Below are 27,227 nucleotides of genomic sequence, written 5' to 3' on the forward strand. Positions count from 1 at the left end.
GAGTGTATGTGCTGAAAATTCGTGTATGCTGTATTTTTAAAACGATTTGAGAATAATGGCTCGTCAATATGAAATACGTACAGTCAATTGTTTGGACGAGAAATTGGTCGAGAAACTATTTAATAACCCACATGCCAAATATTTTGGCGCTAAAAAAGTCGGGCCTATATCACAAATATTTATAGACTACCAAACTCATAGAATGGTGACCTACGACCCCGCCCAGCCAACTGAGCTATTGGCCTATAGCGAGTTCTGCACATATCCAGATATAAGCGTTCTTCGTAGCGATAATTGGATACGCTGGTTGAACGTTCGTTTTTGGTAAGCAATATACTTGTATTATAATTCGCGGGATACTCTAATGTTTTAATGTTCTATTCAGTGTGGATTTGCCAATCACATTGATGAATACGATGTTTTTCAACTACAACATATATAATCTGGATCATCCGGAAACCTTAAAGTTTGTGATGTCGGAACTTTTCTATCGTGAGCATAGGATTACTTATATGATCACAGTCAAGCCCCCCAATTACAACTCGATTGATAAACTGAAACTAGATTATAGTTTAATTGAGAACTACGGAAAATCATATTACTCTACCCAATATAGCTTACCAACCTGTAACAAATATTCATCAGTTATTATAGTCCAGCGAGCAGATGTTTTCCCCGCAATTACCTTCAGAAAAGCCCTGTGAGTTGAGTAAGGAATGTTATATTAAGATAACCTTGAGAAATATTTGTCCATTGGTTTTAGGCCAGAAGACAACGATGACGTGCTCGAAATGATTGACTATGAAGAGCCAGACTTGCGCATAGAGCACGGAGATTTCTATATAGCCGAGGTTCTCATGGGCACAGACGAAAGCATAGAGCAGGATAAAATAATAGTTGGAGAAGTACTTAAATGTTTCTTATTTGTATCCTTCTTTTGTTCTTCATGTCCATTGTGATTTTGTTTTAAAAAAAATATTCTTTCATTCAGCAAGTTATAGAAGGAAGCTCAGATACGACGAATATTGGTCTCATGTGGCTAACGGAGGAAATCGATATTCCAAAGTTGATTCAAAACTACGATCTGGAGCGTATGGGGAATCTATTAACGTTTACGCCCGCAGCTGAACACGAAGTGGTTCAAATGACTGTCAAGTAAGGTTATGGGAAAGCTCAGTAGAATTTATATTTATACTAGCATTTCAACTAAGTTCAACAGAACAGAAGGCGTACTACAAGCTCTTTACAGAGATAGCGCTGGACAACCTGACAGCAAGGACGATCCTTGGAGGATTAATGAACGATACCAGCATTGCGAGGTGCATATAATTACTTCATCGTACTGTCAACTGTCATTGAATAATGTTCTTGTTTTTGCTCTTCAGTGTCACCAGTTCCTGTAAGATGCGGATAATATCGGAGGAAGGCAAGATAAAGGGAGAAAAGAAAACCTATTATGAGCGGGAGTTTGTCTTTCTGAAATTTCGGTATATATATGAAGGTACAATTTTAATTTAAGTTTTCATGATGAAGTACTCATATCATTTCATTTCATAACATCCGTAGCTTTGCGAAAGCGCGATCACTATTTGGAGAATCGTAAAAGGATAATAGATGTTGTTTTCGACACTCCAAAGGATAGAACGAACAATGAAAGCCAAAACCTAAAGAAAGCGAGCAACGCATTTCTGTTGAAAAGGTTTAATTTGCATCCCTCGAAGTCGGTTGATTGCATCTATTATTTTCTTAATGCCATGTTCAGTGCATATCCGGAGCATGACTTTGGGGTCGTATCCATATCCCCATGTACCACGATAAGCAACAGTTTGCGAAAGCTCTTGAAATACTTTACGGTTCGTGGACAGTGCTTCATAATGAATTAACAATTACAACTAATTAAGTTATAGCGCGTCGCTCATCGACCCGCCGACGATATGCCAGATGAGGTATTTGTTACCCATCGGAGTTCACTTTGTGGCGACCTCAGTATACTTCCCATGACGGAGGATGACGAATACCACATTAATAAGCTTATCGATCGCAATATCAGTCGGCAAACTGTCGAAACTTTATTGAGTGTGGCTCCGGAAGCGGCGCCTCATAACGATGAACTTATCATTTTAAAAAACAAAATATTAGATTGTATACTGGCGGACTACTTACAGAATCCCCAGACCGAGTTTCAAATCTTGACCATAAGATGTGGGAAGCCCGTTCAACCAGGAGAAGACACTACGATAGTGGGCTTCATTGTTTTGCGGTAAAATTTTAAAATGCGCTGGAAAACTACATTTAATTAAAAATACACACTCCCATATTCGACAGATCATTTCGAGACTATAACTCGATACGCAACCAATACATATTGGCGCCAGATGAGTACCACCTGGCCCATGCCCGGGGAGAGATTGTAATGCTAAAGCTGCATCCATTTTTTCACATGTGGTCTGACGAAATCCTTCGCTCAGTTGCATTAAAGACGGGCTACTTGGAACTGTACTACCTATTCCCATTAAAGGTAAGAGCTATGCCATTGCCAGCTGCCACTTATACTTGTATTGAAAATCGTTTTCAGTTATTGTCACTACCCAATGACCTAATCATAAATATGATGCCAGTCGAGCCCCGACGATACAAAAGGAATTGGTTCATTGACTCCCAGGACAGTAGATACTACAAACGTCACAGCGCGTATGTCCCATTTCCTAAAGTCAACTGCGTCACTGATCGCTTATCAGTATTCCACTATAATCTGCTGCCAACGAAATTTATGGGTAATACCAATACTTTGGTTATTGTGGGCTTCTCGAACGTGTGCAAAGCATTTTTGCGACTCATGGTTTTTAGTTGGAATACGACAGAGTACGCATCCTTTTTATCTCCTTTACGAACTGAACTCCGAGCTCTATACTTATGTCAAACTTTGTAGCTTAAGGTTTACAAAGACCAATAATTGCGTGCCACGCCTTGACATTACCTGCATCGTTATGGATGGCATTTTGGAAGCGGAGTATGATAATGAGTTCCAGTGCCGATATTGTCAGGACAAGACGAAGTGTTTTATTTACAACTCCAATTATTCTGCCTTCGTCCGGGATGCCACTCTCCGGATGGACCTACGCAATTGGATACATTTTGTGCCCGGCAGGCTGGAGAGTATTGATCGGTGTGTCGCCTAGATCGACATATACGTACATCGCCTATTTAATTATCATATTTTACAGAAAATCGAAAGTGGTTACGCTCGAGAACACCTGTACAATATATTACGATAAGCTGCTCATAATGTGCGATCTGACCTATAGCGTCACGGGGAAAGTAGCTGGCGGTCGCATATTCCCGCACAATTATGCACATATCAATCGCCAACTGGATAAGATCATACTATACCATAAGATACAAGAGCTGCGCGATAACGAGATGGCCAAGAGGATATTACTGATCTATGGGCACGACCTGGCAGTCTTCGAGTGTATTGACTTCCTTTTAAAGCACGGGAATACAGCGAAAGATATTGTCGTTGTTTTTCCGCGTTTTAGTGAACAGTCCGATTACCTCAATATTCCCACCATCGATAAAAACCTCTTTGACATTCTTGTCGACCAAGTGAAGGATCTTGGCATTAAAACTTATGAATCGTCGCAATTTGTTGATTGGACGCTTTATCAAGATGAAGACTTTATTTCCAAGGTTACTTTCAAGAAGTTACCCAGGGGTCCTTTATTCTCGGTTTCATGCGATCTTTTCATAAATTTTACAACTGTATTCCTTGATCATACTCTGGAAAAAGGTACGACTCTACCACTTCGCCATTAAGCTTCCTTAATTATCTAAACATTCGAGTATATCCAAATGTAGCGTTCATTAAGTGTGGCATTGAAGTGAATAATGGTCATATCTTGGTGGATGAGGACTTTCGTACTAACGATGAGCATATATATGCGGCTGGAAAGTTTATACAAATACGAAATGATCCGAATTATCAATATAAGCATACGAGCGCAAGGGAAACTGCTGAAAAGGTATACTCCATACCATAAATGTAATTCAGAAAACTCATCCGGCTCAAACTTTTTGTTCAAAAACTTTCAGCTAATGCACGCACTTCAACTTGATCAGGAGAAGGCGTTTGTGGAGCGCAGATACATGAGACCCTGTTTTTTTGTGGCACTGTTGCCCATGGACTATATGGTGACAAAAATTACGATGCCCAAACGCTATTTGGGAGGACAGCTCTCAAATGAATTCACGGAGGTCATGACCACGTACGAAGATGGTGAATTTTGTCGGGTGCGCTTGAATCGAAAACAAGTGGTTGAGGAAATCGTGTGTGTGACTAAGGTTAAGAAAATGGAGAAAATCTTGTATCTTGTATTTTACGATGATAATACTTTCATTTTCTGGTCCTTGCACTTCATCAGGCCAATCGAACATTGTTTTTTCTGGAGCCATTCTGTGGTAAGCACGAATCGCTTCTTAACAACCTAAAGGCGCGTTGGCAAATGGGTTGGATCAAAAGTTTTTTGAAGTTTTTCGAAGAGCCCTGGACAGAGCTTATCATGCACGAACGTTTTGAAGAGTTACAAACAAAGAATCGCACTGCTCTACAATCGTTGCTTGCGAAAAGTAAAGCTAATGTAATGTGTTGGCCTTAGTTCTAGAGATATTTTTAATTCTATATAAATTTCATTGAAGGTTAACGATAAGGACAAGAACTCGACAAATACTGACTTCGAGGAGGAGCGGAAGCAGGTCTTGGAATTTTATTTAGTCACTTATTTGCGAAAATACCGAAAAGATTTTGTACATGAGTTTGCGTTGCCGGAAGATTTTGAGTTTTCCAAATAACATTTTTAATTTATTTATTTATTTTATTTTTTTTTTAAAGAAAACTAAACATGTTTTAGATAATGGACAAGTTTATTCAAAATTTTCGTAAAAATAAAACAAACATCACTCACTTTTTGTATAAAGTAGTTGCTGTACGTCAGCGGGCTTACCATTAATTTTTCGTTGTTAGTAAATATTGCATTATATCGTTTAACTTCTGATTCGGCGGCAAACATTGCCCGGATTTGTTTGTTAAAGAGGCGTACAGACTGCCCGGCGCGGAGGTGCGCGATGTTGTCGGCCTCTTAGTGGGCCTTGTACGCCACCTGGTAGTATAATGATGTGATGGTTGGTCTGGTCTCATATGCCCTGCAAATACCTTCGTAACTCCTCCTCAGTGTCGAAGATCATAACGGGGAACGGCGAACCGGGTACGAATTCCCCAGCCCACTTGACTTCGACGCGATAGTCCCCAGGTTCTGTTGGATCATACTGGTGGGCATATGGAGGGAAAATATGAGCAACTACGATGTTCTTTAATCCGATTAAATACAATACCTTGCAAAGAATTGTACGATCTTTCTGGCTCTCCCGTTGCATCTCCACCCGAAAGGCACCTTTGGGTCCGCGCACTCGAACCGTCAGCTGTCCAGCTCCTGCGCCGCGTGTATCGCAGATAAAGCGCGACTGAAAAGTTGCCAGCACGCCATGCTCAATGCCAGGGCCGTAAACACGCACCTGTGGAATAAATAACACTCCTATTATGAATTTGGTGCTACTTTTGAGCTTCACTCGCAATTTACTCACCTTGCTGGCATCTGGCGCACCCGCCACTTTGAGCGCAAAGGGAGAGCCTGGCACGTTCTGACCGCCATACTTAATGGTTAGCAAATGCCGACCCGGTTCTTGAGGCTTTATGTTTAGTGTGAAGGTGGCATCGCCATGATCGTAGAGCTCGCAGTAAGCCACTTTTCGTACGCCGGCACAGTGCGCGGTTAGTTCTCCTGGACCGGCACGCCGCGTGTCTATCCACGATTTGATGTCCTTGCCCACAATGCCATGGCGCAGACCCTCGCCCGAGCAAATCACCTTTGATGCGTCCATAGATGAGCCCACGGCCACAGTTAAGGGACAGCCCTTCACCAGGCGACCGTTCCACTTCACCGAAAGTGTCAGAGTTCCTGTCGTGGACTTTTGTGGCGTGTAAGAGGCTAGCCAAATATTTTCGCTAGGCCGAGGCTGTGCAAGGCTCACGGGCAATGCTGTGCTATCCTGGTGTATAAGAATGACTTCCGGACGGCCGGCAGGGGCATTCGATGCATCAATTGTGAAGTGTGCTGCTTCGCCGGCCTGAGCAGCGGCCAGCCCACGACCCATGAGCACAACCTTGTCGGCAGCTAGTTGTCCTGTGACAAAGGCGCTACGCGGGCATTGTGTTATGGTGAGGCCACTCCAGCTTAGGTCCAGATCGTGCTCGCCGGCTGCCAAGTTCTCGCCGCTAATGTTAAGGCACATTTTGTTGTCTGGCAGCGTCTCCACGGGGATCTCGATTCCGTCAATGCTGCAAACAAGTTTTCCCGGCCCAGCGTTCTCCACATCAAACATAATTCGCGCCGGCAAAATGAGGCGACCATCGTGATCCACCAGAGTGCCCCAGCCGCCCACAGGCACCACCTTTGTCGACTCCACACACGAAACATGCCATGGCGAACCAGGCAAGCTGCCTCGATTAGGACAGCTAGCGCGTATCTCGTATCTGCCCACCGACAAGATGACATATGAAATGCGCCATTCGTTGTTGCCCAAAGCCTGTCAAGAGTGCCAACAAAGCATTGTAAGGGGCATACAATTGAAATTAGAGCAAACATACCTTAATTTTAGGTTCGATGCGCTCGCCGAACTCATCAAGTCGTTCAATTTGCACATTTGGTGCAACTGGACAGTAAACCACAAAGGAGGCCTCCTTGTTGCGATGGCAGACTTCCAGCCCACAGCCAGATGCTCGTGCGTCATTACGCATACCACTTGAGGAGGCTGTGAAGGTGAGCGGGGAGCTCGAAATTGTTTCGCCGCCGTACATTAGCGTCAACTTGTAATTGCCCGGCTGTGAGGGCACAAACTCAACGTTGTATATGCCCTCCGACTGTTCGCTAATTAGCACAGGCACATTTTGGTTTGTCGGTGAAATGGCGAAGGCATCTAGCTCTGCTATGCCGGCGTTATCTGTGCGTACAGTAAAGCAGTTCGTACTGTGCAAGGCCAGTGGTGCTTTACTTACACCATGAACACTAACCTTGCTGCTGTCGAAGGCTTCACAGATGAACGGACTGCCAGGTAGTGGCTTCGACTGATGGAGTACCTCTGAAACGAATGCAGACATCATTTTTGGATTAGTCTGAGTCAGATATGTTTCCAAGTCAACTTGACTTACCTATTATACATTGACCCGGCTTGTTTATGGTAAACTCAGCTTGTAAGGTACCATTCTTAGTTTGATAACAGCGCACTGGCAGTGCCTGGCCACCTGGACCCGAGACCACAACGTCAAACTCTCGAGCCGGTCGCTTCACAGTGTCTATAGCGAACGAAGTGGTTTTCCCCACTCGGGCCTGGTACAGCCCTAATCCGCTGACGCTTATCTCCTTGCCGGCACTGGCTGGGTGAACATTAATCTCGAGCGGCTTAAGCGATATGGGTACATCGTTGAACAGGATGGTGATCTTGTGCGGCGCGACACGGGTTGGTTGGTAAATGATCTCGTAGATGCCGGTTTTGCTAGGACCGCGAATGGTGTGTGGCACTTCGGTGGCTCCACAGCGTACCAAAGCCGCCAAATCTCCTTGTCCAGCTTCGTTAAGTGATACTGCAATGGTGGCAGGTCGATGGCATAAAGCCTCACCGACTTCGGTGATCTTAACGAGCGTGGGGTCGAAAACGGCGAGGGTACGGGAGCCAATATGTTGACGCGTTTCGCGATCAATGAAACGTACTGTGTAGTTACCGGTCATATGCATGCGGAACTCTGCAGTCTGCCGGTTGATGGTGTAAGGCACGGACTTTTGATCTGGTCCCATGATCTCCACAATCTGATCATCCGAGGGAAAGTCGATTGCCGCCAAGCTACCGATCTGGATGTGTTGGGTGTTCTGCTGTATATCTACGCGGAACGGACTGCCGTCGACGGACACCTCGTTGAAGGTTATATTGACATAATGCGGCTCTGTGGTCTGGGGCACAAAAGTGACATCGTAGAGGCCACGGGCACAGGCTACCACTTCTGCCTTCACTGTGCTTGTGTCTGTCGAGACTACCAGTTCTAGCGTGCCTTCCCCGGCGCCAGCCGCATCCACACTAAATGTCACAGGCATTCCCAAAATGGCCGGACCGTACTGCTGGTCCAAGCCACTGATACTAACGCGTGACACATCGAAGACGTTACAAGAAAAAGGCGATCCATTAATGTGCTGATCATTGGCAGTAATGCTGATCAGATGACGTCCCACCGTTGTGGGTCTGAAGGAGGCGCTATAGCTGCCAGCATCATGCTGACTCAGTTGACAGTGTTCGTTGTCGCCGGAAGGCGATGTTACAAATATTTGCGGTTCCACACCCTCAAAGCCCTCCAACTCGAATGTGTTGTCCACCTTAACTGCGGCCTGCTTCAGTGCCTCTCCTAGGGCCATAGCTCGTGGCAGATTAACGGATGCGGCTGCAATGTGGCAACTGAAAGGGGATCCTGGTACCGGATGGCCATTGAAGCGCACCGATAGCGAGTGCGAGGCTGCTTCTGTGGGCTTGAAGTTGACTTTGAAGCGAGCATTGCCCTCGGACTGGACAAAGTTGGGCACATTCTTGCCATTGACGGCGACGATAATCTCTAGATTACCGGCGCCAGCCTGGGATGCATTGATGCCAAAGCTAACGCTTTTGTTCACCACACCCGGTCGGATGTCCGTGACTATGACCTTCTCCGCTGAGTAAGCCTTCAATAGGAAAGGACTACCTTCAACGTGGCCGCCGCTCGGCAGTCGCACCTCGACGGAATGATCGCCCACTTCGACAGGCTCGAATTTTACATTGTAGCTCATCCCGGTGGGCAACGGATCGATTTTGACGGGCACACTTCGTCTGGCTGGGCCGAGCACCTATAAGGATGAAGGGATGACCATTATGAGCAGACTTAAATAATTTAGAAGTCCAGATTCTTTGGTTTGTAGCAATTTTCCATGAGTGGATGGAGGATTCCCAAAAGTGTATGGAAAATATACGGACTATTCGAATCTGGATTCTCGGATAAGAATTGCAACGTCTAGTGTAACCAATGTGGACCTACCTCGACCGTGGGCTTTGTGTCCGACTCAACAACAAACTCAAACAGTCTGCCTACGCTGACCTTGTCCATTGTTTCCGGTGACTGAATGCGGGCTGCTGCCGCCACACGACACGTGAAGGGGGAACCGGGCACATCCTGGCTGTTGAATCGCAGCTCGACCGTGTGACTCTCTGCCTCCCGTGGCGTGAAGCTGATGGCGTAGGTATGTTGTCCCTGTGCTTGTGCCGAGGTGGGCACGCGGCCACCATTGACGGTTACCTCAAGATTGCCGGGACCTGCCTGAGAAGTCTCGACCAGGAAGGTGACCGGCTTGCCCACAGTGCCGCTGCTCACATTTTTTACTTTAATGGCACCAACATCGTAGACCTGCGATGCATAGTTTTTGTTCGAGTATATACTTGTATGTATTACAAAAGCCCATTATTCGGGTGCGCTTAAGCTTTCACTTACCTTGGCCGCATATGGACTGCCGGCCGTGGCCAAACCATTGACCGTGACATTGACGCGATGTTCGCCAACGACGCGCGGCACGAACTCGGCTTTGAAAACGCCTTCCGCTGACTGGTGGACTTGGGCTGGCACTGACTGGCCGGCGGGTCCTGATTAACCCATTTTCATTGTAGTTATTTCGGTTTAGTTATTTTAATAGCGATTTATTATTTTCGTTTTAATTGTTGTTTTTTTAAGTTTCGAACGCGACCGGAAACGATTGCGGAATATTTGTTGGTTGGTTGTTTTGTCGAAATACAAGAATTGAGCATTGTGTTGGGTCATGTTTGTGTGTATGGTTAGTGGTTTCGATTTCGATATTTCGCATAAGTGGTAAAAAATTTTGAAAAATTGTTCACTCGATTAGTAATGACATAAATAAATTATAAGGGAAAGTAAAAGTATGGAAGTAGTCAAAAAAATTTAGCACTATTTTAGTTGAAAATAAAATTTAGTTTTGGGGTGCTGTTAGTTTTGTCATCAAAGTGCGGGATAGGGTTAGCATACTTATAGATTACATATATACATATGCATACATGTACGATAGGAAATCAAAGAGGATTATCCAAACGATTTATAGACAATATCCTGCTCATATACGGAACTTAATGCATCCCTGCGACCCCATCCATGAGTCCTTAATCGGTGCCCATCCTTTAAAACCCATTTGATTTCTTTGCAGAAGTTCTAAGCTATTGCTTTTGTATTTTATTTGTAAGGCTTTCGTCAATTAATTAAACAAACAGCGGTCTTCAGTTCTTAAACTATGCCAACTGCAAAGGTATTAGTAAATATTTGGTTAATAATATTTTGAGTATAAGTACTTTGTAATTCACTTTGTAGTTACACTGAAAAGGTAATTGTTATCTTGTCATTTCTGTTTAATGGACTGTTAGAGAAATACGTGTACACGTACATAAGAGTACATACATACAAGTATGTACACAATATGTTTTTGTTTTTGATTTTTGTTTTCAAGAGCTAGTTAAGAAATGTAAGTACAGAGCGGGAATCTCATATACTTATGTACAAGTATATAAAAATAGGTGTAAGTATATGCAATATTTATATGTCTAGTACAAAAGATTTCGCCGTCCTGAAATATAATACAGATATAAAAGTGAGTTTAACACATTATTACAACAACAGAAAACAACAAAAGTACAAACAATTTACATATAAAAATACGCACATAAAACTACATACATAGACACACAATCGCTCACACATAATAAAAATGCCATGATGTAGAATATTTATAAATATACGGGTATGTTCATTTTGCTATTCCCGCAAGCTTTAGCAGACATTTTTATATATCTTTGCTTGTGATTTCTGTGTAATAGGTGAGGAAGCACTATGAACTTCATTCATTTAAATCCATATTAATATTCACTGACTTGTTAAATGGCAAAAGCTATTCCCGAATATCTATATAGTACTAGGTGGGTGGTTCCAAATAATTTCTTCGTTGTACTTGTATAACCTTTCACAGGTGCTTTGTCCATTAGTAGAACTTATTAGCTATACGACACGAATCTACTTATCTTTAAGCTAACCAAATGAAAGTGTTCGGCAGAGTCGTCTTTAGTCCTTTAAACTACGAAATTTAATATTTGAAGCATGAATGAATTCTATTTAGAAACGAATTTAAAAACATTTTTGGAGCTTTTTTTATAAATCATACAGACGCCATAAATGTGTTTGAACAGAAACGGGCTTTAAGTGAATAATTCTGACGATTTCTTAAGGTATGCTCATTGTATAGGCTAGCTTAGGTTAAAGACTATAACTGACCATGAACTAAAACATCTAATAATTGTTACCCTATTGGGTAGCCTATTGGGATCACCCCAGACTGGGTGATCTGACCCTTGATTTGTTTGTTTTATGCTGATGGTGAGTTGAAGTTATCTTACATTATTTTACAATATCCCACAGAATCACCTGACTCCATCTTTTAATTGATATTTGCGGTTGGTTTCATTTTATATTCCAAACAGAGCCTTCACAGTGAAATATACAATCCGAAAAAGGAAGAAAGGCAGTGACCTCAAATATGCAGCTCGACAAACATACTATATACGACATAGTCTGTCCTAGTTAATAAATTAACAGTTCACTTTAAAATTAGGGAGTCAGACATGCCTGTGAAAGTTGCCACGACAGTCCTGATCCAAACAAATTGTAGTCCAGTTGTAGATACTGACTTAAATAAGTATGTGGATATGTATATACAATTAAATGACACCATGTAGCATGTCCTTTAAGAGAAATGCGTGTGAATGTGCGTGCATGTGTGTATGTTTGTCTGAAAGTCGTGTGGCATGTCACGTGTGAAGGAAGTGCAATGTGTGTGTGTGTGTGTGTACAAACAAATATAGACAAGGTCCAATCAAGTGACGAATGCAATTGAGAGAGGAACAGATAGACAAATAAATAAATAAACAAACACTTATGGGCCATTAATGAACGAGCATGTATTCTGCACTCAATAAATGCAAATCGAATTAAACACATACAGGCAATGAGAGGGGAGGAACGCTCAAGATGGCGAGCTGGTGTGATTAGTCGGGACGCTCTTGTGGCCGGGCCACTTACATACCTTCAACATTGACCTCAATATCTTCCAAGCGGCCGCCTGTGTGATTGATAACAAAAGAGTTGGTCTGATGTACTGGGCCAGGGCCGCCGAGCGACACCTGAGGCCCCGCCACGCCACCACTGATGCTGACCGTAATCGGGCAACCGGGTACGGGCATTTTGTTGAAGGATACGTTGATGGTGTGCTCGCACGACTCCGTCGGCACAAAAGAAACGGAAAACCTGCAACAAACAGAACAGTTAGTTTTAAGTTACACAAGTACTAGATTCGTATACTTGTACTGGTAGAAGAAGTACAAGAGCTAATAAGTTTACGATTACTTAGCAGTTTTCAAGTGAAATCTTAGAACTGGCTTTCAACTATTTCTTCAGATGCAATACATATAAATTATAGAAAACAGCTTCAAGGCAGATAAAGAGGATTGTTTTAAGCAACAGATTATTTTAGTTGTTTAACTTTTACATTGAATTAGTCGCCTATAGTGACTGATAGATCTTATCCGACCGATTAATTTATAAGTGCTCCTAAACCTGTTTTCCTTCCTTCCTTTTGATTTGGTGATTTAGTTTGTGTAAATCTCCATCTAAATTACATAACTGACCTATTTATCTACTTAAATGTAAAATTTCGACTCACCTTGCACTGCCCTGCGGATGCACCTGCGTTGGTATATTCTGACCCTTGGCCGAAATCGTTATCTCAAGATTGCCTTCACCGGCGTCGCCCGCATCCACTGTAAACTGGACGGGACGACCCATTGTGCCGCGCGAAACGCTGCCAACAACCACCTTCGTAGCATCGTAGGACTTGGCCAAAAACGGCGTGCCTTGTACCGGGAAGCCGTTATACTCCACGTTGATGGAATGGCCACCCACATTGGTGGGCGTGAACTCAGCCGTAAAGCCCGCGTGTATGTCTCCAGTGACGCGTACGGGCAGCTCTCCATGTGGGCCACGTACGCTTACGGCCAGTTCGGCGGCGCCACCGCCACTAACACTTATGTGGAAGGACGAGGGGCGATTCACCGGTATCAGCTCCAGATTTGTCAGATTCAGCATAACGCGCGATGTGTCGGCCACAGCACAGACGAAGGGGCAGCCGCGCACCGTCTCGCCATTAAACTTGATATCTATCAGATGCGACTTGGCCTGTTCGGGTGTGAAGGAAACCAAACAGCGTCCGCCGCCTACCACTTGCACGTGATTGGGCACCTCTCCCTCGTTTATCGATATCTCCAGCTGCCCCTCGCCAGCCGCACTAGCATCCACTCGAAATTGGCACGGTTGACCGACAACTCCGCCATTCACCTCGGTCACCTGTATCAGGCTGGCGTCGTAGACCTTTGCTATCAAAGGGCCGCCAGCAATCTTCGTGCCATTTATGGACGCATCAATGATGTGCGTGCCCACTTCCGTGGGAACGAACTCAATGCGTGCAGCACCATTTGCCGCCTCATGGGTGACTCTGGCATTCAGCTTCGACTTGTTTGGGGTCAAAACTGTTGCCACGCACTCGCCTTTGCTCAGGCTTTGTCCAGGAGGCGGCAGTATCTCAAAAACCGCCGGCGTATTGGCGGGTACAAGGCGTGTCGATTCGCCGAGCGCGGTTAGGCCGGGTGACGACATGATTTCAGCGTGCCACGGTGAACCTGCAAATGGTATGGAAAAGGACATGTAATTAGCAAACGATACTCATTTAATGCAGAAATGAAGAAAGGACAACTTTTCGAGGCAGTTCTAATTAACAACCCATCAAACCTACTTACTAATTTATTAAGTTTAATTACTAAATGACTTTTTTAAATCTTTTCCAAAAGTAAGTTTCACTTTCTCCTTGACCTTTGTAGAGGCACTTACATATTTTCTTTAAGATTTCTGTATTTAGTACCAACAATAAAGAATTTCAATATATAGTACGAGTATTATCTTTGGTGTGCCATAAGAAAACAAGTTGTCTCAGCCGTTGCTCCAATCACTATCAAAATTGAGCTACATGTCAAATTTGTAAACAATTCCGGATGTCTATTCAATAGTATACCGGAAACATTTCAGCAATAAAGCCTAACATTGGTATGCATGTTGGAAGTAAAATTATTCAAATCAGCTTAAAAGAAGTTCACAATTAAGGATCTACAAGTAGTCGGAAATTGCTTAATACAATATGCGATTGTAGTACAGAGAAATCTACGAAATGATTTAAGCAATGATGCAAAAATGAATAAATACATTCTTATAAGGGGTTTTCTTATTAATCATATTTTAAACAAAGCTTGTTCCATATCCGGAGTCTGCATTGTGTCGAAATTGGTCCAGAGACATAGTAAGTAAGGGCTTTCAAAAAGATCTACATAAAATGTGCTTCACAAAAATATAGGATTTAAATGGAGTTATTTCATTGCCTTGGAAAACCAATCCACAAACTTCAGACTGCGATCCGAGGTGTAACTACAAAATCTCCATTAAATTTTTAAATATTTTGGAGAATATTACGAAAAATAAATGCAATTTCGAAGTAACATCAAACTTTGATTTTTTGATGGCTTTTTGAATTCTTGGTATAATTGCTTCGCAGGTTGTGAAATCAAAACCTAATACTCTAGCATTACTTTTAGGTATAGACTATAGCATCAGTAACTTGGTATAACTCGAAGCTTGCGATTTGACTAGTCATGGTTGTTGTTGTTGTTGTTGTTATTTTTTAGCTTGCAACATACTTGTAGGAGTACTTGCACATTGGGCAATTGCCACGGCAATCTGCGACGGTTGGTTGCCTTTGTAGCATGAGCATCGTGAGCATCGTTAGCATAGTTAAGTGGAGCAGACCTCAAAGCATATCTGTTGGATACGAATACTTCGGGATAAATGTCTGTGTGCAGCGTTCATTTTGTTGCTATTGTCATTACCGCCGTTGTTCTTGTGTGACAAGTGCTTTGACAATTATGTTAATCATGTTGTAGTAATTTTTGTTCGTTGTTTACACACACTAAATACCCAAATACACTACAATATGAGTGTGTGTAGAAATCGAGCTTAAAGCTTTTAAAATTGGTTTGCGATGGTGCCACCATTCAGTTGAACATCAGTCGTAAATCGGATTTATGTTGTTCATCTGCACTTATGGTTGTTCATATGTACTATACAAGTATGTATGTATTTTTCCCATTTTTTCTCTTTCGTTCGACCACTTTGACGAGTATTTATCGTTTTGCAATGCCTGTCTGCATTGCAACTTTTTAAGTCGATAATAAAATGTATTTTTTATTTCAAACTTTCCCGCGTGCATTTCTCTTTTTGCAATGCTTGCACTTTTCCTTTTTAACATTTAGCGTCATAGTGTTGAAGTTGTTCATTGCTCTAAATGGCTTTCCATGAAAATTGCCGCAACGGTCAGTCGGTTCAATGGAAATAGCCATTGTTGCATTGTCTGCTATTCTTTTTTCTTGCTCAATGCAATACTTGATGTCTCGTGCAAATGTGTGTCTGTACTTTAGATTTAGATAGATAGATTTATTGATCGGTGACATACTTGTACATATGTATCTGCCAAAAAACTTGTCATATTTTTAAAGCTTAACTGATTTAATTATTTAAACCTCTCTGTTTTAGTAAGAGGATTTAGGTTTTGGCAAATAATCTGGATTCAAATACAAAAATAAAATAGTACGCTTAAGTGATGTGTATGCTTTCCCGGACGGACAGAGGAGCATCTTTAGCATTGAGTTTTGTTAGCAATTAAGATGCTGCACTAGTACGAGTTTTCGCTATTACTTTACTTCAATCAACATTTGCTGACAGATGTTTTGCCCAACTCAAATGGCAGTTAACGTTAATTGTTGGAAGAGAAAACATAACTCAGCAATGCTTACCAAATGAGTTTAAACAATAAGAGAACGCCGGCAAAATATAATTATAAAATACAAAAAAAAACCAGTCAAACATGTATTTGTGTTCGTAACTCTTTGGGGCATGTAAATGAGAATCGGAAACAACGGAAATAAAATGCCGTTAGACAGCCGCACTGCCAGTTAATTTTGCGGTACCGTCTCTTTTCAATGAATTTCTCGGCACAGAATTTTATAACAAGAAATTATACATTCCTCTTGCAGAGGTTCCCCAAGAAAACGAATTGGAAAAGGCTTTGCCACTTGTCGTGTAAATTGATTTTGAAAAGTTGATGAAATATTTGTGTATTAAAAAAGATAAATGTGATGGAAAGGAAAAACAGTTTAACACTTCCTGCAAAGAGACGATTAGGTCGAAAAGAATATTTATGATAATTCACTGCAATCTTCTCTGATGAATCCACAAATACTTGGGAATCTGCGAACGCGGAAACAACAAATCTAATTTGATTAAAATTTGCATTGATTTCTACTTCCTATGCTTTTGAAAGCTGTCTCTTTCACTTTCCTGAAATATTTCATGAAACCCAGATTTACTCAACGACCTGTTTATAATAATTTAAGCTCGTTAAGCCGTTTCGGCTAAGCGGTAATGGCCGAGAATCAGTTAGTTAACCCATACACACACAGATGACCAAATGAATGCAAACGATGTGCTTGCTCTCACCGGTTTGTCGGCTCGACTGATAATCACAGATGGTTGCTATTTTTACTGTTAACTGTTACTTGCGTCATTGGCAACTGGAATGTGTGAGGCACAAGGAACTAGTTCTTGTAATGGCTTCTACAACCAATACACGATTTGTGAGTATACTATAAACCAAATGGTTACAATGCTATGGATGTAGCCGTTAGATTGGGATGTCAACAACCGCGCAGTTTCCATACATAATTAATAGATGCCTGCATTCAGATCTTTATAGACAAATACAAAAAAACAAGAGGGAACTTTACAGTCGATCAGGTCCGACAGTGAGATACCCTGTACCCAATCAAACTTCCGGGCTGAGTTGCATGCATCCATGAAGAGGAGCAAACCCCTCCTGCAGTTTGTAGGCGAACTGAAACTAATAGCTTTTCTTAAAATTGTCCGATTTGAATGAAGTTTGAAACAAAAGTAGATAATTGTATATACAAGTAAATAAGGTGTGCAAAGATTGGTTTTGAATGCTCTCGAAATGTGAAGAGGGGAATCAAAACCTACAGAGTTCAAAATTAATTAATGAATAAATAAAAGCATTACGTTTTTGTTAGACAGGCGAGACTGGCGCTGGAGGCTTTTGTTATTGCTGGCTTATGGTGTTGGCAGCGTGGCGTTTAAGTTGAAGGTTGAGTTGTGGGCGGGGCAGTGCAAAGCAAACGGCAAACGGCAAACGAAGAACTGAAAACGCGCAGACCAACTCTCTTTTGATTCGAATCACATGAAAACACAGAGCTACGGCACGCCTGAACTCGTACACTTGAAATAGTTGGGGTGATTATTATTTTGATTGTGATTTATTTTTATTGCTTTCTTTGCTTTTATTCGATGTTAAATGCTGCTGCTAATTATTTCAACAAAACAACCAAAACACTTGAGACATTTAAAATATTTTTGCAGAAACTGCAATCAAAGCACTCGGCGCGCACGTTTCTTTCGCGTTTGTCATTTATTTTGTGTTTATTTTCTTTTTTCTTTTTTTTGTTAATTACTGTTGATAGTACACCAACACAAGAATTTTGACGTGTCGCCGCGCAGTTCAATTTTACACGGCATACGCGTGATTGTTTATTTTTCTTTTTTCTTCTGCCCGTGCGGCGCGCTCCAAAAGAAAAACCAGTTTTTTGTTGGCCTATCAGTGTGCAACTGTCTCTTACATTTTTGTTAACAAGAAATGAAATGTATGCGAAACGTTACGTGGGGAGTTTCACTGCTGGCTGGAAAGGTATGTGCAGGTGCCCCAACATAAATACATACATACATACATACATATGTGCGTACATAAAATGTTGTGTGGAATGTGTGTGAATTTAAAAATGTATGCCAATATGTTGAGTGTGCCAGCGGAAATGCTTAAAAGCCGCAAGCGCGTCTTAACTTTTAAGCTATTCGCCTTTTAACGGCCTCTGTTTTGGTCGGTTGGTCGGCTAATGTTACAGGTGTGGTCATTGTTGACAAATGAAAACGAAAAGGCTGTTAAATGGTTTTCGTTAGCTTGTTGGCATGCCATTGCCACGTATACAGCACTCAATTGAGGCTCAATAAGTCAATGGTTGCCGCAACAAGGCAGCCACAAGAGGAATTCAAAATTGCACATTTCCTTCCAGCCTTAGATTCATATCTCGAATTGCCATTAACCTCAGCTACCTGAGACTATTTATTGCCTGCTCTGCCATACTCGTATACCTGTGCAACATTGCGACTACCAAGAAACCTATCTCAACGGGTTTTGGCAGGAGGAAGTACTACAAGTATAAGCAACTGTGGCAACGAGGCATGTGAGAAGCTTACAGCCCTCCGATACAATGGTATGCCTTTGTTCAGACCTTGCTCTGCAACTTGTGGCTTGAGTGCTTGAGTGCGGTGACAAAACAAAGGCATGCAACAAGTGCGCCTTGATCCACATTCAATCGAGCTCAGCCTTATGTCTTGTGAGATTGCGAGGCGAAAAGCAAACCGCAGATATCTGTTCTCCCCCTGGGTGTGAGAGCCACCTCTCACTGCAGCCACTGCAGCCACTGCGCGGCATTGTGGGATTGACGTTTAAAAACTTATGTAAGTCTCTCCTTTAACGTGCAGCAGCTTTCATTTGACTTGCTCAATAAACGCGAACTTGCCGCTTCAATTGTTGCAATTCCAAGTCGCAAGTTGCAAGAAGAAAACAAAATGGCTACCTCCTCTCGCACATCAAATAAAATTGCACGCCACACAGACAGAGCCTAGAGACATTTATCCATGTCTAGCGAAATCACAAATACATACAAATTCACACACATACACACAAACCCACTTCCACTCACATAGACATTCAGATATTTACGTTGATTTAGTTAAGTAAACTTTTTTTCACCAAACACTCCCCGGTCCCAGTCTCAACTATCTGTCCCATTGAAAATTTGTAAGCTTAAAGGTTCATTAAACTGGTTTCTCAAAGAGCGCTCCCCACACATACATACATATATATATATGTACATAAATATACATATATACATATATATAGACGCAAGCGCTGGCGACTACAAAACGTCCGCATTAGATATTAGCATATTTCTTTAGTTTAGAAATCTCTGAACATTTTTGTTTTTCGTTGGAAACGGTTTTCGGTTGACATTTCTACAAGTAGTTTGCAGGCGACTGTCGTTTTTCATAAGCTCGTTAATTCTTTTGAGTGACTTTTTGCTTTATAAACAATTATTTTCATTTTGTCAAACAATAACACAAACTTTATGCGTTTTTTGCAATATACATACAAACTCGTATGTGTGTATATATTTTTGTATTAGCATGAATTTGTCCGACCGTTCAAATATTTGCGCGCCGACGTGTCAGTTTCGTTTTAAACGCGAGCTGTGACTGCGGATCCGACTCTTACCTCGAACGCTGCAAGCCCAAAACCCGTCGTACAGGTAGTTTGATCGGAAAGAGAACACGATAGAGCGAGGGATCGCAGCATGCGAGCACAGGCGAGTGAGTACTGGCCGGTTCGCTCTTAGACGCTAAGAGCGCCGAGCTCTGAGAGTCGAGAGCGAATTCAATTCGCCGCACTGTGGTCAGAGCATACTTGAAATTTCTTCTTCCGACTCAAAGAATGTCGCTGCGTGGGCTTGAGCTTGCCTTATTGGGGTAGGACGAGAGGCCCACCCACCCGCTCAGCTGAAAATGTTTTTTCAGTCAAAATAGCCGAGAATGGTCTCATTCAAGAATATACATACATACATACATACATACATATGATATAATACCAGTTCGCTGCAATTGTAATTAAAGCTTTGCAACAATTTCGACTGATCAACATTTTACAGCGTTGGCTGCCACTTCTTGTGATGAAGTTTTTCATTTGGCTCTTAGCCTTGAGTTTATCAATCGAAATCAACTTTCGAATCCCATTTCCTAAAGGAACTTATAGGAGTACTTGTATATAAAAACCCTTTGCCTTTATTTGATTATAAATATTTCTGTATTACTATTCGTACACCATTCTACAGGTGTGCAGTTGCCTATTATATTAGGAACTTAAAGTGATTCTCTAAATTACCAAAAAATGGTATATGAAATATCTATCGCTCCTGATTTATAGCAGATTCGGAGGTATTATATTAATTCTTATGATATTGTATTTGGCCCTCCCATTAAAAGCGAAACTCACCTGGCACAGTTTCTCCATTGAATGTGATCTGCACCGTATGCGTGCCATGTTCGTGGGGCGTAAAACTCGCTATAAATCTTTGACCACCTAGGGAGCGTACGGACGATGTGACACGACCACCATTCACCAATATTTCCAGATTGCCAGAACCAGCTTTTGACCCATCGATTTCAAATTCCACAGGTCGTCCGATCGAGCCATTTGGAATATCCTGCACACGTATGGCTCTAGCACCCGTCGCATTATTGTCTATGGGACGAAATCGGGAGAGCGAACTATATCCAAAGCCGGGACTATGTCCATTCCGTTCCGTAACCACATGCTCGCTTGATTCCTTTACAGTTTTCGTATATCCGCCAGACTTGTCCGTGTACGTATTGTTCGAGTGTGACTTAACAGTGATGGCACTGGGTCTGAAAGCATATAGATAGTAATCTGTACTGAACAGTTAGGATATATCGAAGAGCTCATACTTGTAACGATCCACTTCATCCGGCGAGTCTCGTCGATAATCCGCATTCTGTTTCTGCTGCTGCTGCAGTGCAAATTTGTTGTACTGCGTGTTGCGTTGAGTCTCGTTGTCGATATCGGGTCGGCTATAGTTGAGCTCCGTGTTCAATTGCCTTTCGGTCATGTTGGCCAGCGACTCAAGGGAGTTATGCGAAAGCATGTGCTTCGTCTTGTTAATAACGTCCCAGCTGTCGCGACGCGCCGATGTCGGCTTGATGGACGAGACCCGCACATTCGAAGAGTGATCAATGCGTGGCTCCGGGGAACCATTGCGCCGCAGACGCTCGGCGGTGCCATAAAGAGAGGGACTGGCGCGCACATTAGAGTCAGTGACGTAGTTGGAAGTGGACTTGTAGGTCGACGATTTCTCCACAGTGCGTGTTGTTTCGTAGTCGGAGCGCGAGAGTCCGTTCTGCAAAGACTGTGAAGGTGTACTTTGGAATCTAGTTGCAGGTCCTGCTCTTACTTACTTTGGTCAGGGTGTTGGTGACGGGACTGCCCATTCGATGGGTTGCTGTGGTTATATAGGCGTTGTTCGGGGAATAACGTTGCACGGGCGATACCGAGGCGTGTCGCGGACTGCTGTTAATGTTGCGCGTAGAGCTCTCATATTGATTCGATGTCTTGGTGGTCAGGGGACTATGTGTTCGCACCTCACTGGATCGGGTCTGTGGAGGAGTGAGAGGGCATATTAGGAGATAGTGGTACTCGAGATAGACAGGGTATTTAGTGAGATTTCTTCTCCTTTTTCTTTTCGATATCAAGAACAAACGAACAACAAAATTTAGTTACATTCAGTGTGGGACTAGGTATTGGACTGAGCGAACCGGTCAGAGTGGAGGTGTTGCGCGCGGTCACAGTTTGCTGACGTTGTTGCTGTCTCTGCTCATAGCTGTACTCCCGATCCTGACGCGACGGTGTTAGCTTTAGGTCGCGATCGCCGCGCCTTTGGCTGTACAGCTCGTTCTCCTTGTCGTAGTAGTAATCATTTTTCGTGGAGGAGCTGTTCGATGTCTTAGAGTCTCGCCGGCCGGTGACAGTGTACAGATCGGCTGAGTTGATATACTTTATAGTGGGCGAGCTGCTCGAGGCCGGCGGAACCGGCGGTGGTGGGGGCGAGGCAGCGGACAATTTATCCTGTCGAATGCAATTTGATTGGGTGTGGGGGAAAGGGCTTTGGATTAGTATGGGTTAGCCGAACATTCAATTTTGAGTGGGTTGGTGTTGGTGTTGGTGGTGGATGTGTCTTGCTGAGGGAAGCGTTAGCACAAAATCCGCACCTCATGTGGTTAGATCACTAAATGCACCCGATGTGGGCCATATCTAGTCCTTGGTGGCGATTCACTTACCTCGCTCTCTCGCTTGTAGTACCTGGAGCTGCTATGGTAGTCTGTGGCATCCAGTTTTGGCGAATATTGCGGCGAGTAGCTGCTCGTCCGCTCCGCGGTGTTGTGCAGATCTCTTCGTGACAGAGAAGATGTGTTGCGGTAGTCATTGTGCCGCATATTCGTCGTTGAGGTGAAGTGCATCGAAGGACTCTCTGCGCGATGCTTACTATCATGCAGCGGACTGCTGCGCGTTTTTCCAGAACGTCCCTTGGACCCGTTGCCCACACGCATGATAAAAGGCGAACCCTTTACATCATAGCCATTAAAGTAGACATAGACCCGGTACTTGCCATTTTGGCGGGGCATGAAAGTCACACGATACTTGTTGTCCACTATCTTCTCCACGGAGCACACGAGCGAGTGCTTATCGTGCACGATATCCACATGCAACTCGCCCGATACGCCCACGCCACGAGCATCTACCTCAAAGGTATGAGCGCGCAGCGGCATGGCACCATCTAGACCGTGCACCGACACGCCTGATGCATCAAAGACGGCACAAGTGAAGGGACCACCCTGAATGTGCCGACCCTGATACGTAATTGCGATCTCCCAAATGCCCGCCTCGTCTGGCTTGAATATGGCACTGTGTCCCTCGTCGATCTTCTTCAGTGGACAATTGTGGGAGATGCCCGTGGGTGAGACCGCAGTGACAAGTATGTCCTCCGTTTTGGGCGCTCCCGTTGCATTCACCAGAACCTCGACCAGGCTGCCTAATGCACAAGGCGCCATACCGGGGGGTGCTACCTGAAGCAAGCGTGGCAGCACACGGAAAAAGTGTCCACCCAAACTATCGTCACCAATCTCGACCACAATCTCGTGCATTCCATAACGCTCCGGCACAAAAACACCCTCGCCTTGCGCATTCAATCGGACCGGCTGGGGTTGCCCGGATGGAGGCACAACGTAAGCTCGCACGGTGCTGAGGCTGACGTCGCGTGACAGCACATCAATACGGAAATGGGTCTGCGTGTGAAATTGAAATTAACCATTTATGTAACCTCGATGCGGGTGGAAGACACTCACCGGTTCGCCAACACGGCCGGATGTGCTCTCCATATATACGTTGACCAGGTCGGAGAGCGGAGGGCGCGGTGGCACCCACTGTAAATGGGCGGCATAGGCCATGATGCCCAAGTGCTCCACTTCCGGATTGGCCATGTCCTTCGGCGTGAGTATGGGCTGCACACCCAGCTTCGCTCCGGCATCCACGGCCTTGCGTATGTTGTTTTCATAGTGGAAGGGATCGGTGCTGAGTTTTTCCGGTGCTGGCGCCGAGCCACCCAATCCTTTAATTATTTCACAAAATACGCGACCATCGTTCCAGTCGCTCTGCAGCCCAAATAAAGGAGAGCGTTATTTCTCACATCGATTTACAATTTAATTTGCAAGCAATTAACAATTGAGTTAAAGTTTTCCAAAGATTGCAGACTTACCGTGAAATTCTTTACAGACTCCTTCACCTGCGTATTGACCCAGCGAAGTGTAGCGTTATACCCAGGACCACCTGGTTTCATGAAGTACGATAGATACGTCATGCCGGATAGCTCGTCCAACCATGGCGACGCCAGATACTCTGGCTCCAGTACCTTTGGAACACCGAACTCCCGCTGCGCTAGATTCATTGCGTTCGTGCAGTTGCGCACGCTCTGACTAGGATCGAGGCTGCGCCAGTGGGGGAATAGACCCGGCTGGCAATAGTCTAACAAGGCGGCTAGATTCACACCGCTGTTCCAGTCGGTGGTCAGGTTGGTGATCTTGCAGTCGGGCAAGGCAGCCTGCAACCAGGCCAACATCAGTTTTCGCGGCGGGAACTTGCTGCGGCCAATCTGGTAGCGTACAATCAGGGACCAGATCAGACCCAAAATAAGTTTCACATTGCCATTGACAATGTCCACGTTTCCTATATTAACCAGCTTGATGTGGTCAGCCTCTATGGACTTCAAGGCGGTGGTGGCATTCTCCAGATAGTGGTGCTGATTAGCGGGACGACGATTCCAAGAAGGTTTCAAGGGTCTCGTCTGCAGGTTCTCAACCAATGCACATAGGCAGGTGCCATCGCAGAAATCGGTGGCCCAGTCATGCACCTGCAATACCAACAATTATAGCCAGTTAGAGAGCTTTCAGACGAGCTATCTTTAGTGGCTCGCACTGTTATTATTGTTATTCGCTTTCAATGCGCGATAATTAGCTTTGTTCGCGACCTAAGAACAACAATAATATTAAGAAACTATGTCAGCAAAGTTTATTGTTGTTCTTCGTCAACCAACTCTTATAACAAGCCCAAAAATACCGACCACAATTGCGACAACAAGTAGGTGGGAACAGTAGAAGAAGTAAGACTATTTACCAAATAGCTTTACAATTTGTTACTATATAGTGAGACTAACGCAGTCTGATAAGGCTCTTTTATTACACTCAAGGGCATTTTGTGAAGTATACCCCGAAGGATAATTTAGTATCATAACTGGCACCTTTTTTGGTCTCCCATTTCCAGCCAGTATTCCATATTTGTCAAAATTCTACACCGACCTTATCAAATAATTAGTAGTAGTCTAGCTTTATTTAGGTTAATTCAGTAATTAGCAAGCAACTTTGCTTTATTTTTTTCGCATGTTTCTTCAACCAAATAAGCCAAATACTTGATTTGGTACAAGCGGCTTTAAAATACAAATAAATTAGTCTGGAAGTGCAACTTTCATTTCATTTCCACCAGCCATCTTTGAACAAACAGGCAGATATAACTGCGTGGATTGTGAAAGTCTGCATTTCAGGAAAACCCAGAATTTGAAAAATAAACTTATGGACCGTGTTGCAATTCCTAAGTACCAGTTCAAGTTCCAGCAAGGTTTCAATGATTTGAAAGTAAAATGCACGCATTTCACTCGTAAACTCGCATTTCACAAGAAAATAAAAACCAGTCGGAATCATTCTGGTTTTACTTTTAAAGAAGTACTTGAAAGCGAAAACTAGCTCGATATTTAGTCGCTCGTATGCTCGTATGCCCCGGAATTCTCTTTACTTTATTGCAAAACAGAAAATCCTCTATCTTAATGTTGGGTATAATACGCACAGACACTGTTGGCCCACATTACCGCAAATTGAAGGTGAACTGAGCTGCCCTAATGGATGGGGAAGTGGCTAAGTTATTAGCTAGCTGTATTCGTCGTAGTAGTAATCTAGTCGAAGTCCCACTACTTTACAAACTTTGCTAACCGGTGGTGCGCCATTCACACGATCTCGTCTGCATGTCTTTAGCTAAGAGGGGTATGTATGTATGTGTGTTCGCTTGCTGGGCTTTCTCCGGCCGTGCTGGGCCATTCCGAGCCGAGCTCGCCAATCGTGTAAAGTTTTACAATTGGAAATGAAGCTTTTCATCTTGAGCCGTCAGCGACAGCAGCCCAAGCAGCCCAAGCTTGCCAACCATCCAGACAATCGCATGTCTGTTGCTGTTTGTCCCACAGATACTCGTATATAAATATATATACACATATATTACTGTAGTATATAGTAGCTGACATAAATATTAAGCGCATATTTTGTCTGTTGCTGCGACTTCCCACCCATTGTATGGGGCGTTACTGCCTTTTGTTTGTCTTGCTTATTTTTTTTCTAACGAGCATGCCGCACATTCATAGGCGTCTGTTTTGGTCATGTATGAGCTATAACCTTTAAAATATCAAGTCGAATTCCTTGTCTTGATACGTATTGCTGCGAGTGACGTTTATGTGACGCGACACACAATGCTGAATCCATTTGGAGTCGAAAAGATTGGGTGTGCCTATTGCCAATGGAGGGACTGCTAAACTATTTAACTCAGTAACCCAAATGATTCCATTAGTAGGTCTGTAAATAGTTGATGAAAGCAGCAGGGGAAGAGCTCGAAATAAATTTTAAAAAAGGCTAGACCTAGTACTTATTATAAATGGGAAAAATATAATATATATATATACTATATATTCAACACAGCAAGCTATCTACAAGAATGCAGAAAATTTTTAGTAAAATATTCATTTCATTCATTTTATAAATGAAAACTGTAAAACAAAGGTTCCACTAGTTTTTCGAATGACTTAGTCAATGAACCCCTTTTCGAAGCCCCTTTTCCCACATTTGAAGTTCGAATTTCCGAACACTTTCCCTCGAATTTCCAAACCAAGGTAGCTAAATTAATTTGAATGTATCTGAATAGCTATTAAGCCAGAATAGTTTTTACAAAGTGATTTATTAAATACGCTAATTAATTAAATCTTTCGCTTTTATTTTGTTAATTTGCAAGATTTCTATAAGTTTGAAAAACGTATATACTTGTATATTTTTGTTGAGTGTCGGACTCACCACTTACCTAAGTGGCTCAAAAAATGTTGTCATGAGTTCAGCTGCTACTGCTACTATTGTTGTGCGTTTGAACTGCCAGATGACCTTGGCATTCAGCGGCCCAAATACGGCCTGTTGATGCGTGTGGCTCGGATTAGTTGTGGGGATGTGGGAAAAATTTTAAAACGCACAGCAATGAAAACATTGTACGGCTTTCAACAAAAAAATGACAAATTAAACGCCTGAAACTATATATACCATATTCTAGATTATATCGTAACTGGTCAATGCCTAAAATCATCATTGAGCTTGTGTTCAAGATCGATGTGTTCGCCACTGGGTACTAATATGGATATTATAAGCATTTATTTGTAGACATCACAAGATATACTACTACATATCGAATGTTCCCCAAATATTTACATTCGATAAGTACGTACATATATAAATTTATACAAGTTGGTAATGTATTTCGTTAAGTCTGTAACCACCAATTAACCACCATCAT

General features: G+C 43.0%; 2 protein-coding genes across 11 annotated transcripts in view; one reads left to right on the forward strand and one right to left on the reverse strand.

Annotated features, from left to right (window-relative positions):
- The first annotated feature begins 63 nt into the window (after positions 1–63).
- On the forward strand, positions 64–4,976 carry LOC115634453 (cilia- and flagella-associated protein 61). Of its 2 annotated transcripts, none has more exons than XM_030532174.1 (16): positions 64–324; positions 386–700; positions 764–905; positions 992–1,155; positions 1,212–1,319; positions 1,386–1,501; positions 1,567–1,853; positions 1,908–2,260; positions 2,326–2,518; positions 2,576–2,862; positions 2,930–3,166; positions 3,225–3,790; positions 3,859–4,022; positions 4,093–4,341; positions 4,422–4,637; positions 4,696–4,976. In XM_030532174.1, exons 1-16 carry the CDS (start codon positions 203–205, stop codon positions 4,846–4,848), a joined length of 3,672 nt encoding a protein of 1,223 aa, XP_030388034.1. In that variant the 5' UTR covers positions 64–202; the 3' UTR covers positions 4,849–4,976. The 2 variants fall into 2 exon arrangements, with proteins under 2 accessions (XP_030388034.1, XP_030388035.1); XM_030532175.1 differs by having other exon boundaries at positions 4,422–4,626; positions 4,696–4,812.
- Positions 4,902–27,227, reverse strand: part of LOC115634452 (filamin-C) — a 29,785-nt gene continuing 7,459 nt past the window's right edge. For 3 of the 9 annotated variants that reach the window (XM_030532164.1, XM_030532166.1, XM_030532165.1), the window contains exons 3-17: positions 23,839–24,489; positions 23,429–23,734; positions 22,364–23,368; positions 21,485–21,682; positions 20,978–21,435; positions 20,505–20,917; positions 12,894–13,905; positions 12,258–12,478; positions 9,614–9,762; positions 9,164–9,529; positions 7,262–8,975; positions 6,701–7,191; positions 5,638–6,639; positions 5,389–5,568; positions 4,902–5,322 (exon numbers count right to left, since the gene is read on the reverse strand). In XM_030532164.1, coding sequence (XP_030388024.1) covers positions 5,191–5,322; positions 5,389–5,568; positions 5,638–6,639; positions 6,701–7,191; positions 7,262–8,975; positions 9,164–9,529; positions 9,614–9,762; positions 12,258–12,478; positions 12,894–13,905; positions 20,505–20,917; positions 20,978–21,435; positions 21,485–21,682; positions 22,364–23,368; positions 23,429–23,734; positions 23,839–24,489 — 8,298 coding nt within the window. In that variant the 3' untranslated portion in view covers positions 4,902–5,190. Of the gene's footprint in view, positions 5,323–5,388; positions 5,569–5,637; positions 6,640–6,700; positions 7,192–7,261; positions 8,976–9,163; positions 9,530–9,613; positions 9,763–10,515; positions 10,749–12,257; positions 12,479–12,893; positions 13,906–17,401; positions 17,634–20,504; positions 20,918–20,977; positions 21,436–21,484; positions 21,683–21,806; positions 22,152–22,363; positions 23,369–23,428; positions 23,735–23,838; positions 24,490–27,227 lie in introns of those variants that run through there. The other 6 variants (XM_030532173.1, XM_030532167.1, XM_030532168.1 and 3 more) reach the window with 6 other exon arrangements.

The sequence above is a fragment of the Scaptodrosophila lebanonensis genome, unplaced genomic scaffold (assembly GCF_003285725.1).
Source record: "Scaptodrosophila lebanonensis strain 11010-0011.00,11010-0021.00 unplaced genomic scaffold, SlebRS2 tig00000001-arrow-pilon, whole genome shotgun sequence".
NCBI classification, from domain to species: Eukaryota; Metazoa; Arthropoda; class Insecta; order Diptera; family Drosophilidae; genus Scaptodrosophila; species Scaptodrosophila lebanonensis.

Coding starts and splice junctions, on each gene's coding strand:
- LOC115634453 (XM_030532174.1), top strand. CDS start 203: ATGGTGACCTACGACCCCGCCCAGCCAACTGAGCTATTGGCCTATAGC. Junction 1,502..1,566: donor ATTTCGGTATATATATGAAG/GTACAATTTTAA, acceptor TAACATCCGTAG/CTTTGCGAAAGCGCGATCAC. Junction 4,638..4,695: donor TTGCGAAAAGTAAAGCTAAT/GTAATGTGTTGG, acceptor ATTTCATTGAAG/GTTAACGATAAGGACAAGAA.